Source organism: Ambystoma mexicanum, chromosome 2p (genome assembly GCF_040938575.1).
Source record: "Ambystoma mexicanum isolate Mex_15411 chromosome 2p, UKY_AmexF1_1, whole genome shotgun sequence".
NCBI lineage: Eukaryota > Metazoa > Chordata > Amphibia > Caudata > Ambystomatidae > Ambystoma > Ambystoma mexicanum.
The window spans coordinates 329,107,187-329,123,907 of record NC_090923.1 but is presented as its reverse complement, the minus strand read 5'-3'; the positions used below and the strand labels follow the sequence as shown (position 1 = coordinate 329,123,907).

The 16,721-nt window shown below is 46.4% G+C and overlaps 1 protein-coding gene across 14 annotated transcripts in view; it reads left to right on the top strand.

The window, feature by feature from the left end:
• ERC2 (ELKS/RAB6-interacting/CAST family member 2) overlaps positions 1 to 16,721 on the top strand; it is a 4,434,974-nt gene that overhangs the window by 3,576,475 nt on the left and 841,778 nt on the right. For all 14 annotated transcript variants that reach the window (XM_069643656.1, XM_069643655.1, XM_069643659.1 and 11 more), the window contains one exon: positions 2,687 to 2,821. In XM_069643656.1, coding sequence (XP_069499757.1) covers positions 2,687 to 2,821 — 135 coding nt within the window. The remainder of the gene's footprint in view (positions 1 to 2,686; positions 2,822 to 16,721) is intronic.

Genomic DNA, 16,721 nt, shown 5'->3' with positions numbered 1-16,721 from the left:
GGCCCAATTTTTCAGCGTTGAGTTTTCTGAATGCTGGCAGGTCTGTTTCATAGTGGGCACTTCAATACTGTTGGTTTGGGGCCTTTGATTACACTCCACATGACTAAGTGCTTCATTGCTTACTCTTCGGATGAGCGTGTGCTAAACACAATGGACCTGATTTACAATGGCACAATGCCATGCCAAAAGGATTGGTAAATCAGTCCCAATGTGCTGTAAATCAAACATGAACAGACAGTTGAACATTTCTAATCAATACAGCAAAGGAATTTTGTGAATTGTATAGTTACATCAATAAGGAAAGTTATGGTGCAAACTTCTTCTCTAAGGAATTGCCACAATGCTATACTCCTCAAAGTCACTTGTAACCAGGATGCCCTTTAAATATGAAGGCTTCGAGTAAAAACGGATAATGACAACGGGTGCTTATATGTTTGTAAACAAAGGAGACAGGGCCTCATTATGACCCTGGCGGTAAGGGGTTAACGCCAGCGTTAGCTGCGCCGACCCCTTACCGCCAATTACGAGGTCCCCTAGCGCCATGGTGCTTTTAACACCTGCTTTTAGCGGGTGTTAAAATCCATGGCGCTAAGGGACCATGGAGTTAATTACGCCACCGTAATTTACGGTGGCGTAATTAACGCCTTCCCCACTCCCATTATGCCCTATGGGGCAAAAATGGGAATGGGGAAGGGTAAATGGGGATTGGGGACTTACCGCCCCGCCAAGGTCGGAATGGGGCGGTAAGTCCGCCAACCACCATGGCGTAAACGTAGTTTACGCCATGGTAAAGTCACGGCCCAGGCGGTAACTTACCGCCTGGGTCGTAATGAGGCCCACAGTGTTTCATACTGTCAGGTTTGCAGTCGCATATTATCCATGCATGGTGGAAACGCCCCCTTCACTCTAATCCCTCATGAAGTAGCAAAGTGGATATGGCTCTCGGAGGCTACAGATTATCCCTGCCTCCTCATTCCACTTTTCCTATTTATGTAATTTGCATTCAACCCTGAACTTCATATTCTAGGTTTTTGCACCTGTGTCAGTCAGTAGTGGCGGAATTGGTATTTCTGGAATACCTCCTGAGACATTCCTAAAATACCACCTCACCTCTAGTAAACTCTCAATCATGAGGATTTTCAGAAATACCACCAGGAGAGTGTTATCTTCTTCTGGCTGTATTTTACAAAAAATCCGCCCACCTCGAAAGGATCCTCTGAAGCTCTCGCAAAGTCTCTTCTGAGAACTGACTTCAGTTTGACGAACAATTAATAACTACAGCAATGAATGAATGGACACTCAAGAAAACAACTAATTGTGCTGAAATGCATTGCCATCGAACCTGCTATTGGGAAAAATAGACCAATGGGGAAACCGCAAGCAAAAAGCTGAATTTCTCCATGCATGTTTGTTCCAGGACCAAATTTAACTTGGCCAGGTTGGAACAACGGCAAGGGGAGACCAGTGAAATAATGAGCAAGTGATTTGCACTGTTCACCATTCTAGACATTGGTTTATAGGCACGACCCCTATTTACATTGCCTGCCCATGGCCTCTCTTTTGTATGCTTCCATTGTGGATATGAAAAATAGGATGAAAGGGAGGTTTAGGGCCTGATTCAGGGAATTTCAAGCATCCATGTGCGTGTTATCCTCAATATCCTATTTGGAATTGGGCACAATGGGCCTCATCACGAGTTGGGCGGTAACGCCGGAGCTATTAGCACCGGCATTAATAGCCCTACCGCCAAACCCCCTGGTGCTAATAGCGCCGGATCACGGGTTTAGCTGAACCGGTATTGCCCATTCCCCACTGAGCCCATTCGGGAATCCCCCATTCCCCATTGGGCTCAATGGGGAATTTTTGCGCTCTTACCGCCATCGGATTTCACGCCGGCAGTATGAGCGCGAAATTTCAGCAGATTTCCCACCAGCTCAGAGCTGAGGGGAAATCTGCCAAACCCGTGATTCGGCGGACCCTTAAATGCAGCGGTAATAGCGCTACCACCACATTTAAGGGTTGCCGCCAAACTCGTGATGAGGCCCAATGTGTGCAAATGATAATTCGTATTTTGTTTTTTTCTGAAATGGGAAATACATCAAAGTTGACAAATCGCTGGATTCGGCTGAGACTTCCAGAATAAATGCATGATTTATAAAAATGTTTTAACATGGGAAGGTCCTACTGAGAACAGTTTTGTAAATCAGGCTCGAATTCTTAGCATTGATTATTGATTTGGTCGCTGAACACATATATGATTCGTATTGTGTGTGAATGTGGGATCTGATGACCTTGTTAAAGTAACAGAGCTGGACAGGTGTCCAATCACCTCACATTCACTACTGATCACTACTATGGAAGATACGTCCCAGTGTTTGAGGCTGTAAGGTATTACAGCACTTGCTAAATGTACTGCAAAGTCAGATTGGAATGTTTGTCTACTTTGTTATTAGTTCATACTGTGCAGTTAATGTTGACCAGTTTAGTTGGGGGGGGGGGGTTCACAGTGCCAAATCCCTTTCAGATCCGCCAGAGTGCCAGGAGACTACTCCGGTGGTGATAGTGTGCAGTACAAGTGCCCTGTAACACTAACACTAACATATAAGAGAACGTTGTCCTGCTGCAGAAGCATGCTGGCTCTGATGGAAATGTTAACCACTGTACTTACTCCCTGTTTGGCACACAGACACAGAATCGAATGAAATTGGCAGACAACTACGAGGAGGACGATTACCACCATCACCACCACCATCATCACCACCATCACCACCAATCGCCTGCGAGGTCTCAGCACTCCAATCACAGACCTTCTCCAGATCAGGTCAGTCGCATCTCTGACATGCATAGATTGTTTTTACTAGACCGGAGTATGGAAAGTGAAATAAATATTCAGAGAAATAATATACAGGAGAGGCTAATAGCAGCAAAGTTTATTCCAATCACTCACACAGTCCAAATGTTATTCTTCTGACTTCCTTTAAACTGTACTTCCTGGCTATGTGTGTGCAGTTTGCTTTGCTGTGACTCTGAGGCATGAAACCTTGTGGAACTTTAGAACTGTGCAGGAAAAGGCCAAATGATGACTGCAATATTTAATTTTCGGGGCTCATTTTACAGAAAGTGAAAAGTGACTCAGGTTACTGTCTAAGTTTGCTGCTTCATGCACTTTGGTCTTGCTCAAGCAATTTTTGGCATTTGCACTACGAAATGTAAAAAAAGTGCTAAAACTGATGAAAACAGGTTAGCACACTTGTTTACCCTTCCTAATGTAAGAAGATATCCCCCAATTAACTGTTGGCTGGAGACAACCGCAATGGATTCCTATGCAACTTGCCTGTTTTTAGCAAGCGTGAAAAACATGCAGATTCCATTCTCATGTTAATCAAAGCCTGTTCAGTCACCACACACACGCCTGACATCTCAGATCTCATCAACTTCCATAAACTTGATGCGATTATCACCACTGAAACCTGGATCAAGCCAACGTCTACCCCTATATCAATTTCCTCATACCACCCAGTTATTACATTAAATATGTGGTCTGGGTAAACAGGAAGGGGGAGGCATTGCAGTCATTTACAAAAGTACCTAGCCATGTTTGGTTAATACCCGACCACCCCTTAGCACAATGGAAACTATCACATGCAAATGCCTCCCTCTCATTGAGACGCAGTGTCGGGGGGAAATTCTGCCGGGGTCACCTGGCCGTCCACGGACCCCCGGGCAGGGAGGCCCCAACTCCTCCCGCGTATCCCAAAAATGAGTATGAGGCACACGCAAGAAGCAAGGTGGTTCTGCTGTTTATTAAAAAACGGCAGGGATGGGTCAAGGATCGTACGCGTCCGTCCTGACTCTCTCTCTCTCTTCCTGGGGCTCGCAGGCCCTTTTTTACCTCGGTATGACGCGCTACTCGCGTCACCCTGGGAAAGTTAGCAAAAAACCTATCGCCACTCTGGATTGGTTCCTCGAGTGGTAGGGTTAGTATAGCATACGTATAGAGAACGCTGTTAGTGGTTGAGGGTCAGTCAGGTGGTATACTTGGGTTGTCCCTTCAATTAGATACATGAAAATTGTTACATGAAGACCCCTGAGGATTGGCTAATGTTAATGGCGTCAGTGATAAGTGCCCCATGTTCTGATTGGTCCACTCGCGAGCCCCCCAGTCTGGGACCATCGCTGTTCCCAGCTCGCGGTGCACCTGTCATTTGCAACAATGTATACTATGGGTATGTGCAGACAATGCGAGGATTTGTTCATATGCTGGAGGGCAGACTACTCCCACCGCCGCAGATGTCCATTGAGTCGCTTCATTGTTGCTGCCCGTGTCTCAAAACGTGGGATCCAGGCGCCTCCTTCCTCCTGGGTCTGGCACCCTGTCAGGTTCGGCTTGGTCACGTGAGGAGAGACCGTGGTTGAGGCAGAATTCTGCACATTTAATATTGCATTTTCCACTGTGTGTCTGGCTTAGTTTGAAGGTGTGACCTTGGCTTCGGCTTGTGGCATGCAAGTTTGCAACATTGTGCCCTTGACTGTCTGTTCTCGCCGGGCTCACTCTGCAGGGTCAGCAATTGTACTCTTGCTCGTTCAATGTTCATGGAGGCTCTTGCTTGCGGCCTACTTGGGCCTGGTGCATAGGTGGGGACGTTTGATGCACGGCGCTTTAGGTAATGGTATCATATTGTTTTATCCCCAGTATCATGTCTTCGTTATATTTCTCATTGCAATGCATGGGTTAGGAGAAGCGCCAGCAAGCATTTTAGATGAGTTCATTGTGCGTCTTGCGTTTCTGCATTTTGAAAAACCTATGTGAAAAATAATAAAGATGCGCGTCAGTGGGTGTGTCCGTCACCTACGTCATAGCACTGAATATGTTCTTCGTGTGTATTGGTGTGGGAGTGTCCAGTGTGCATGTTTGCACGGGTGTGCTGACCATTGGCTAGGTCGTCATGGCGATGTGTTTATTTACTGTTGAATGGTTCAGTCGAGTTCATCCATGCCGCAGGTGTCGGCATGGGCAGGGCAGGCTGGTGGGCAGGCTGGTGGGCAGGCTGGTGGGCACATCCGTATGTTCCTGTACCACGGTATTTGGTCATCTAGTAGATAGGCAAACTCCTCTCGTGGCGGGTGCCTGGGCCGTGATCCTCTAGGCCAGGAGTGTGAGGGGATTGGTGGGAGCCTTTTGTTCCATTCTCCCACTTCAGTCCCCCCTCTGGTCGACTTGTCGACCACAAACATATCTTTTTCCTTATCTCCTCTTACTCTCCATATTTTCGTTACTCCTCCCAAGTGTCCATAGTAGTTGACATGGTCTTCAAATGACCAATACATATATACACAGGTTCCTCCAGGTGTGCAGTATACCCATTTCCCTATGTAGCTCCTTGGGTTTCTTGGGTTTTCGAGCTTCACAGATGGTGGGTCCAGGTGGTTGGTGATGATCTGTTTGCGCAGTTTTTCTCTTTCTTTTATTATTGTGTCCGTGTGCTGGCCATCATCTGCCGGCATCAAGGGGTGCATAGCAACCATTTTGATCATTTCGTCTGTAGTGTGTGCCTTCCGGGCCTTCCAAAATCTTAGTATGATCAGTGCAGCTCCAGCCAGTATTATGCATCCAACTATAATCTTCAGTCTGTCCGACAGCCAAGATGGCATCCATGACCATAACATTGAAAACCAGCTGTCATCCTTCTTCACTCCTTTACTTTCTTCCATCATTTTGGAGTGCATCTGGGCCAGTTGTGATACTGCTTCTGTCAGTGTACCATTGTCAGCATCGTTAGCAGGAATGAATGTGCAGCATGATTGTCCTATCTTTGCGCAAACTCCTCCTTCCATTGCTGTAAGGAGATCTAATACATATCTGTTCTGTAGTGCTACCATCCTCACTGCTCGCAGTTCCTCTTTTATTGCGTTGAATCCATTTACTGTAGAATAAATTGTCATCATTAGCTCCCATCTAGTTATCTGGAGCCATTTTGCGTTTGCGTAAGTTTGTAGTCCCGGATGTATTATTGACGAGAAGAACATTGCTGCTCTGCTGAATAGTCTGTGTTCTGGTGGGATTGAAGTGAGTGCTGTTTCCGACCTTCCCCATAGGTAATTTCCTGTCAGAGGTTCTCCTTGTGTCTTCTTTCTATTCAGGACATTGTTGTTGTTGTTCTTTTCATTCTCTGACCCCTTCTGAGGTTTTACAGATCTCTTCTTCCTCTTGTTTCCTTCATCCATTTTAGGGAAGTTCGCCACGTTCACATGTTTCTGGGGCACCACTAGTGATGGTACATTGACGTGTACCATTGTGCATTAGCATTCCACAGAGGGGGCAGTGTGTGGTGTGCCTTGTTTCCGCAGGCCCAGTAATGGTCCATTAATACTGCTGTTCCTGCTCCCCCCTCAGGTAACTCCACCACGCTTGCACAGTTGGTGTTGTATCCCACGTCCACTTCTCCTCTATGTTGGTAGCATACCTTAGGTGCAGACAGCGGCAGTATGCTTATTGGGTCTTCATCCTTCTCCATCCATGTCAGCATGGGTACGTACTTGCCCCAAATCGTCCAACATCTGTTATTGTGTTCATCAATAGTTGTAATATTTTCTCTTGTTACCATGTTGCTGCCAATCTCTCCTATGTCCCATTTGTTGTCCATGTACACCTTCCCTGTTATTGTTACCAGTCACATGGTAGGTATTGTAGTGTTACTTTCTTTGTTTCTCCCTTTTCAGGACCACTTGTCACGTATCTGAATGCTTCAGCATGCAAACTGCTCTTGTGGTAACTCAAATAAGTCTTGAGGAAGTTGTTTTCGTATGGATATGTGTCTCGTGTTTTCCACACCAGTTTCAGCACCGTCCCTTGAAATCTCCCTTTCGTTTGGAACAGTGCCAGGTATATTATACATTGTGCTGTCTTTTCATCTATTTCCGTGGCAACAAATGTTCGAGAAGCGCTCATGGCGTATGGGATCAACGAGCAGACGTAGCAGCTGTCTTCTGTTGTCTGCTTACCTATTTGGGTCATGTGTTGGTACCACATGTTGTTCGAGACGTGTGCTGAATCTGTTATGTAATTATCAATACCTTTATTATCTGAGTATGTGCTATGTTTAACTCTATTTCCCTTATGTGGAGGCTTGCTAGTACCACCTGACGTAACACCTGTTGCAGCCGTGGGTGGGGGTACATTAGGTTTGGGTACAGCCAAAATATTGATAGCATAACTTTTCTGCCATACAGAGGCAGCCAAAAACCCAGTGATCATCAAAATCCCTATAATTTTTATTACAGAAGCTAGTCTCACCAGCATTTTACTCTTACCTTGCTGCAGTCCGGCAGCTTATTCTTGCGACGCTAAAGTTGCCCGCCTGAAAATTCTCAATAGGCTTGTTATTAGTGTTAGTTGTTGTTTTCAAGCTCTCCCTATCAAGTAGTCGTTCAGTGCCCAGGCGAAGAGCTGTTCCCACGCCAATCTAAGCGATCTGTCTCTTAGGGCAGGCAAGTGTTGGTGAAGATGGGGCATTGATTGTTCTATGGCCAAGATAAATGCTGTGTAGTAGACACGTACCCTCCTTCTTTTTAGGTACTTTGGCCTTTTTATGTGATAGACAAATTGGTGTGATAGGGCTCCAGGGTAGTTATCGTCTGAGGGTAGCATCTACTCCTGGTCAATGAACTTTGTTAGTTATCTGTTTTCTTAGCAATACAATAATACGCGGTACCTGCATGTGCGAGAAAGAAAGAAGAGAACATTCAAGTGTTTACATGTGTATATGTGGAAGACAATGTCCTTCAATTGGGTGGTTACTGTAGTGGGTAGGGGGTCGATGGGCAGAGGGTTTGGGCTCAACTGGCGGAAGTCTCTTTACTCTTTGATCGTGTGACCATGGGGTGGACGGTATAGGAATTACCAGTTTCTATTTCAGTAGTTGTCTCTGGGGAATCTGGGGGGTGGCAGGGTATGGAGACACTTAGGTCATCAGCTGTGGTAGAAGTCTCTTCCTCCATGGGTGACGCTGTCACTGTTCTTCCAATGGCCCTGTCGGTGACGCTAGGGTGGGTCTGGAGTTTGCAAATCTTTACGTCGTGTAAGTGATTCCAAGCACGCTTATTCTGCAACTTTACTGCTCTCGTAGATGCCTCCTCTACAAGGTGGGGACCAGTGAAGCGTGGGCTGTTCCACTTTCTATTGAAATTGCGGAGTAGCACGTGGTCACCTTTAGCAATTTCGCACAGTTTTTCCTTTTCCGGTCCTTGGTCCTCGTCTTCTTGCTGGTAACTCTTAGACCCGCCCCGCGTGCGCTCGAGCTGTTGAGACACAAACACTACACTAGTAACCAAAGAAGACACATATTGGTACATTTCATCACCAAGAACAGTTGCAGTGTTTTCATAGTCTGTGAATGCCCTTGATGTTGGCGTTAGAGGAAGGCGCATTTGTCGTCCGGTCACCACCTCATGAGGAGTGAGGTGGTGGTCGGAGCCTGGTCTATTCCTCAGCTCAAATAGAGCTAGCGGAAGGCAATACAACCAACTCTTCTTTGTTGTTTGCTGTATCTTTGCAATTGCCTCTTTTAATAGGCCATTCAGGCGTTCGCATACACCGTTGGCCTGCGGGTGATATGCACATGCAAATTTATGCTTGATGTTGAGTAAGGATGTGATGTGCTGGAACATTTCATTAGCGAAATGCGGGCTATTATCCGACCGCAGTACCTCGCACACTCCCCACCTGGGGAAAACCTCCCTCACTAGAAATTTAGCTGCTCTAAATGCATCTGGATGTGAGCAGGGTCCTGCCTCAATCCACCTGGAGAATGGGCATACTACTACAATCATATACCTATTTCCTTGACATACGTTGATCATATCAACATAGTCAATATGGATGTGCAGGAAGGGTCCCTCTGGCCGGGGTATAGTACCTTTTATCACTTTCAGCATGTGACCGGCCGTAAACTGTTGACATGTGAGACAATTGCTGATAAAATTTGTCACATGGGAATTTAACTCGGGACAGAACCAATCTTCCCTAATTCGTGCTGCAATAACTTCCTTGCCTGTGTGGGCTGGGTGGTGGAGTTGGCTCAGGGCGGTGTTCAATAGTGCCAATGGCATTACCATCTTTCCAGTGTTACCCTGGCGCCATAGTGCGTCAGTTGGTGACATTGTACATCCTCTTTTTACCCATATTTCTTTTTCTGCCATTGGTGCAGCCGCTTGTAACTCCATTATCTGTGTGGCTGGGAGATGGGTGTACCCTTCTCTTATCAACATCTCTTTAGCTATCCCACTCTCTCTCCCTCTCTCTGACTCTGGGGGGTTCCATATCTCACCAAAATATGCGGCATACTTCGCATGTGCGTCTGCTGCTGCATTTCCTTTTGAGATATGATCTTCTCCGTTAGTGTGTGCAGTACATTTGACCAAAGCTAATTCTTGGGGGTCATTTATTACTTCAATTAATTCAGCTAATAAGAGAGCATGTTGCACTGGGGTGCCGTCAGCTCTCCTAAACCCTCTTCTCCTCCATTTGGACAATCCTGAGTGGACAGTAGACGTGACATATGCGCTGTCAGAATATATAGTTACTCTTTTGTCAAGGCTTTCCTTCAACGCCAAGATCAGTGCAACCAATTCTGCTGCTTGAGCAGAGTAATGTTGTGGTAATTGTACGCATTTCACCGCCACATACACCAATTCCTCTGTCATTTTTACCACTGCTGCCCCAGTTCTCCTTATCCCATCACTTTGGTCTATTGTTGATGACCCATCAATGAACAAGAGCTCTCCTCCATTTAGCGCGTCCTCTTCAACTTTTCTAGTACATGAGTACATTTCGGTAGTCTGCGTACAATCATGTGCATAGTCTCCTTCCTCAATTACTTCCGCTATAAACCTTGCAGGATTAACTGTGCAGCATCTAACAATTGATAATTCTGGTCTAGATAAGATGATCTCATAACCTGACGCCCTCTGCGTGGTTAGTGTGGACTTAGGCTTGTTCAATATTGCAAATAGTGCATGTTCCACAAATAGTGTGGTTGGGCACCCCATTGTAATTGATGATGCTTTCTCTACCGCGAAGGCAGCTGCGGCGAGACCTTGTTCGCAAGGGAAATGTCCTAACATTACAGGATCCAAGTGACCACTGTAAAATGCTACTGGTTTGTAACCCATGCTTGTTTTTTGAGCCAACACTGCTTTCATTACTGCTGAGTCGCAATGTGAAAATATAAAGAATTGTCGTTCATAATCTGGGGTGGCCAGTACCGGAGCAGTTGATATTGCATCTTTCAGTTCATCAAAGGTCTCTTTCATTTCCATTGTCCACCCCAATTTTTTCTCCCCTTTGTTAGCTTCTCTTAATGCCTCAAGTAGGGGTCCTATGTATGAGCTATAATCAAATACCCATGCTCTACAGTAGTTGTACAGTCCCAGGAACTGCTGCAGTTCCCTCACTGTTTGTGGCAACGGCGTTTTTGATATGGCCTGTGCTCTTTGTGGTGCAATCTTTCTTCCGTATTGGGATATGAGCTGGTCAATGTATAGCACCTGTTCCTGACAGTACTGTAACTTCTCTTTGTCTACCTTGTAACCCTTTTCAGCCACTATTGTCAGCATCTTCAATGAGTCCTCTCTGCATTGTTTTTCGCTTGTGCTGCAAACTATCATATTGTCAACATACTGCAACACTGTGCTTTCCACTTCAATGTTTCCCAAGTCCATCTGTATTACTCTGTTGAAAATAGAGGGTGACTCGCAGTACCCTTGTGGCAATCTGGTGTGTTTCCATTTTGTGTTTCTGTACGTGAAGCTTGTTAGATCTTGTGAGTCTGGATGCAGGGGTATTGAGAAAAAGTCATTTTTGAGGTCAATCACTGTAAATCGTGATGCCTCTGCTGGAATGCCACACAATATTGTGGCCGGGTTTGCTGCTATGGGGTATTCTGCTTCCACTATGTTGTTCAAGGGCCTGAGGTCCCGGATGAAACGCCAAGACCCTTCTTTAGCTTTGCGCACTGGATATACAGCTGTGTTACATGGTGATTCTGATGGTACCAATATGCCATTGTTTATAAGGGCCGTTATTGTTTCATATATGCCCTCATCTGCTTCTTTTGATAGTGGGTATTGCTTCACTCTAGGGAGTATTGCACCTTTTTTCAATTTTATTCGTACTCCCCCTATACTCTTTATGCACCCCACGTCATAGGGACTAGTAGTCCATAATGATGTTGGGACTTTTGCCATATCCTCCTCAAAGAAGGGAACTGGGATGGATGTGGGTGTTTCAAGTGCCTTTGCAATTTTCTGTGCCACTTGTTTGTATGTCACTCTTAGCCATATTTCTACACTCATCATAAATACCATTTCACCTTCTTCCTTTTCTTCTGAAAAGAGCTCCTCGTCTGACACCTGGGTGAGCCTGCATCCCTCAGCTAGGGCTATCACTGCCCTCCATGCTCTTCCTTCCCTGTCTTGGGCATGTACTGTGATATAATCAGCAGTTGCTATAATGCTCTCCATGCTCACTGAAATCACCTTTCCTTCTGGTTCATTGGCTGGTGTTTCTGGTCTAAACAAATAGGCTGTTGGCCTCCTCCAGATCTTTCCTTCCATCCCTGGCATCCATGCAAATGCCATGTCTGTTCCGTATTGGAACAGTTCGCCATCTACTGGCTCAGCCCTAATCACTGTCTGTCCACAATATGCTTGCATAATTTGTCGTGCAGTGAGCATGTTTATTCCTGGAGTGGAGCAAATTATGCCGTCCTCCGTAAAGGAGATCGTCATATTCAACCTGCTCATTATGTCTCTCCCCAGTATGTTTACTGGTGAGGCCCTAGAATATAAAAGCGGGACGGACATGTCATAATCCCCTATTGATAAGGGAATGTTATCAGTAAAGGGAACCAACCCCCTAGCCCCAGAGAATCCTTGGGTGTTCATGGCTTCACCTGACATCTTAAATTTACCTTCCCTTATGCAAGACCGGGTCGCCCCGTTGTCAACAAGGAATGACAATTTTTTGTCACCTATCGTTACCTCTATGCGTGGTTCCTCCGCACTATTAGGTGTTACCGACAGGATGGGACACACCAAGGCCGTCTGTGGGCTGTCCTATTGTGGGTATAATGATTGACCACTTCCTGTGTAAGGGTTGTGTCCCAGGACAGTCACCCTTCCCAGTTGTGTTTGCTGTAGTTGTGTATTGGTAGTGGTTATGTTATGGTCTTGAATTTGGGCAGGTTGCTGTACTTGCTGCACTTGACGTTGTTGTGTTATTGCTACCTGTTGTTGTGGTAGTGAATATGCCTGTGGCTGTTGTTGTGTTACTAGTTGTTGCTGCACATTTCCCGGTTGCAGTGCCTGCTGTTGTTGGGTGTCTTGCTGTTCCCTTGTAGGACCTTGTTGTCCCTGTTCTCCCCATGATGGTGTGCCTGGTCTCTTTCTACATGTGCGTGACATGTGCCCTAGTAATCCACAAATCCAACATACCGGTGGTTCCCTGTTCTGCCATGGAAAGCTCCCTGAATTGTCCTGGTATACTGGTTGCCCGGAGGGGTAGAAATTTCTGAATCCTCCCCCTTGCTGTTGTGTGTTATAGCCGTATCCCCTCCCCCTCATCATTCCTCCCCTTCCCCTGTTGTAATTATAATATCAAGCTCCTGGCGTTGAGTATCCTCCTCCCATGTTAGTCGTGTGTGGTAAGCTGGTGGCAGCTGTTGTGCTACAATCTGTGATGATTGTATTTGGGATGGATCTTGTGCAGCCACTACTTGTGTGGGGTTTTGAGTCATTGTTGCAGGTGTAGTTATTAGTGCACCTTCCATCGTGTATTTAGTACGTTTTTTCTGTACCAATTTAGCCTCTTCCGCTTTTCTATCCTCTTCCTTTTGTTTCATCTTTTCTTGCCATGTCCTACAATTATGTACTATCGTCAGTTGTATTTCTGGCCATGCTTTTGCTTCCATCCCCACTACCTTCTTCAGTTGTTTCTGAACTGCTTCTGGGAGCCCTTGTATTAGTATATGATAGAATATTGCTGGTGTTTTGTCCCATTGTTCTCTAGTTTCCATACGCCACTTCTCTTGAATTTCCTGGATATAATCAACAGGACCTTCGTTCTCACACATCTTGCGTGAGGTAATTGCTCCTATGTCTGATGTGTCTGGGTACTGTACCCTCAGCGCTTGCCATAATGCATGTCTACAGTTTGCGAATGGTGCCCCATCGTGTGATGTGTTTGTTATTGTGACCCCGGGGAAGCCTGCTCTCTTCCAGATGTCATCTGCTGCATCCCCCAATATTGATATTAGAAGGCCTTTTACATCCCCCACTGCCAGTTTCTGTCCTGCGGTGTGTTTTTCCATTTCATATATCCATTTTCCCGCACCTCCACTTAATGATGGGAGCCTGCACTTTATATTTTCCTTGTCTGCATGCTTCCAAGGGACGTATTGTGGTCTAACCCCTCCCCTCTCCAGAAGTGGCATTAAGTTGTGTCCTGTTTGACCCCCTGGGTTCCACAAAATCGAGTCTGTGCACCCCTCCTCTTCTTCCGTGTCTTCTACATCGTCAATTGCGTCCATATTTCCCCTGCTCGTAACTGTTTCTCCTCCATCTCTTCCCCTTCTTTTATCATTTCCTTTATTTAATGTGGGCGTGTGTAATCGGTCTCCCTGCCTGCGTCCAGGGAGGTCTCTAAGCCTGCCTGCTGCAGGGGGTCAGTTCGTGGGGGAAGGGTGCGAGTTTAGGTGGGCATGTTGCACGTAATGAGTGTGGGGTGGTGGAGCATGTTGGACGGGATGATGAGGGTGTAGCTGCACGTGTCTGCCTTCCCGCCATTCCTTGCTCTTCCCCCTCACTTCCCTCCAGTTCTTCCTTTCTCCTCCAGGCCCATGGTGATTCTCTATTTGTCCGGGTGATGTATAATTTATCTAGGCTTTCCTTTCACTATTTCTTCCTTCCTTCTCCATTCCTTCTTCTTCCTCACTACAAAGGTCATCCAGGAATGGCAACCCCCAATCTGTCTTTTTCCCCCTGATCGTTACTGTTTTTAAATCTATTAGATCCGTTCCTCCCGTTTCTTTTTTACCAATTGCTCCCCTTTGTGCTGATGTTGTTTCTACTTCTGTGTCTCTGTGTACATACCTCCTTACTTCACTCTCCCCTCTCCTATCTTTTCTTTCCCCTTCATTTTTCTCCGCTATTTCTCTACCAATTTCCTCTCTTTTCTTTTTCAATTCCTCCATTACTTCACTACTCATCTTTTCCAATATCCTTTCTTCTTCTTTCTTCCTTTCCCATCTCACGCTTTCCCGTTCTAATATACTCTCTATCATCCTCCCTTCTTCGTATTTCCTTGTCGTTTCTGATAGTAATCTCCTCTTCCATATTGCCATTTCTTTTTCTTTCTCTTCTTCCTCTCTTTTCCTGTCACGCACTGCTGCTTTGGATACCCTTTCTGCTACTGCCTTTACCCTTTCGGCTTCTCTCTTTTGCTCCTCAGTTCGTTCCCTCATTTTTTCCAACTCATTCTTACTTTCTTTCCTTTCCCGTGCTCTCTCTCTTTCCTCTCTCTCGAGCTGCTTGATCAGTGCATTCTGCTCATCCCTTAATTCTGCAAATCGTTCCTCCAAAATCTCTTCCTTTTGTCGTAACAGCTCTTCCTCCTTTCTTTTCCCCTCTTCCCCTTTCATTTCACTCTTCCTGGTATTATCCTCGTCCATTTTCCTTACTACCTCCTTCTCTTCTCCTGTTAATGAACCTCGTAATTTTAATAGTACCTGCGCAGCTACCCACTCATCATGTCCTATTTCCGCGATCTGCTCTTCGCCAGTCCTCCCCTCCCCTGCGGGCGTCTTCCTATGAGCTGATCCCATCGTACTAGTCCGCTCCCTTCCCGTGTGGCCACCTGTAGCTGTATATGGTGGCGGGCTGTATGCCGGGTTCGAGTACCCCTCAGCCGCCCTTAATTGTTCTCTTACTATTTCTCCTAGTTCTCTTAAAGGATATAACCCCCTCCCTCTGTTTTCACTACCTTCGCTAGGGGCATATTGTCGCTCTGTTCCTTTTTTATTTCCTTTTCGTTTGAGTTGTTGCTCTTTTCTCCTCCCTCTTGTCCGTTCCCCGTGTTCTGTGTGCCTTCACTCTCTTTTTCCCCATTCTCTCCTTCCTCCTTAATCTTCTTTGCTTCCGTTGTTTCCCCCATAGTGAACATTCTGTTTGGTCCTGGTCGGGACCCTTGGAACATCCTCCAAAAGTTAAACACCTCCACGTGGTGTGTCAACTTCTTCCCCTTGTATGTGTTATGCAGATGGGTTAATAGTGAATGTTGGGTATATGGATCGAAACTGCCATTAGGCGGCCATGGTGTCGTCATTTTGTTGTCTGTCCCCTGTGTCCATTCTATGCTGTATTTCATCAGTTTCTCCCTATGGGGTGACAGTGTTTTACATATATGCTGTAGCGGGGTAGTGAGGGTGTTTCCCCACCCTCCTGATCCTGTCCCGTGTGACATAGTAGCACTTCAATTCTTATCCTCCCTCTATATGGTAGTGGTTATCTTGCTAATAGTGTACGCCATACAATTTCAGATCTTTACCTGGCCCCGTAATTTTGGGGACTTGCGATTGTCCGCTAAAACAAAATAGTAAAATATAGCATTTGCATTTGTATATTCTTTTCTTTCTTTTCTTCCTTTACCGAACACCTTTACGGCCCCCTACGGCCGAGGCGCACGTAGCCCCCTGTGGCTGCGTGCCCTGTGTGACGTTCTTATACAGCCATCCCACTTTGTTTTACCCCTCCTCCTATTCCATCACTTGTCGTGGCCGGCGTTCTCCGTGCGCGGCCACGCCCCCCTTTTCACCTTGCCCCAATCTACTCGTTACCGTTTATCCCCGTCTCCATTCCCTTACCATTATTCTCTTCCCCACCACTCTTCGAAAAATGCCTCGCGTTCGAGATATCCTATGAAAGCCCTACTGGTGACGTCACCGATCTCTTCCAAAACTACTAGTAAGTTCTTTACATGTTTTTAAAAGTTCAAAATCTGCTTGCAATCTACCCCAGTTAACCCCACAGCTGTCCTCTTGTCTCGCCTGGAACAAGGTAATCAACAATATAATCAGATTGCGCACGCTGCGTTACCTCGCGTGTGATACGCCCCTCGACAGAAGGGCTTAACCAGCCAATTATCTTCCGTATTAGGCAACCAGTTAGCTACCGCCTACAGGGAAACGTCATCTATCTATCGAGTTTTCTGCTCGATCAATAGGGATCCTCATCTACTCATTGATCAATAATCACCAAATTGTAGGAAACCGCACACACACACACCCTTACACGTGGTCGCGACCTAGGCCAATCAGTTTCTACGAGCGGCCGCACGTGATGTTTTCGTGCTCCGCCCCCTCCTCTTCCGTAACGTGGCAGACTGCTCTCGCACTTGTCCAGCTACCATTCACTTCACCGTCAATACTAATTTATCAAACCTTCGCCGCGCACCTGTGTAACACCTCCCGCCTCCCGTATTCTATTCGTCCCCCCTCCCTCACAATTTCACATTGCTTGTTGGGTGTGGCATACTCACCAAGTTCTCTTGATGCGGGGCCACTCGACTGCGTGCACCCCTCCAAGCGGCTCGCCACCTCCCGTCGTCTGGACCACGTCTGGACACTCGCCAACCGCGGGCGGGATACTTCTCAACCGGCTCCCGAAGG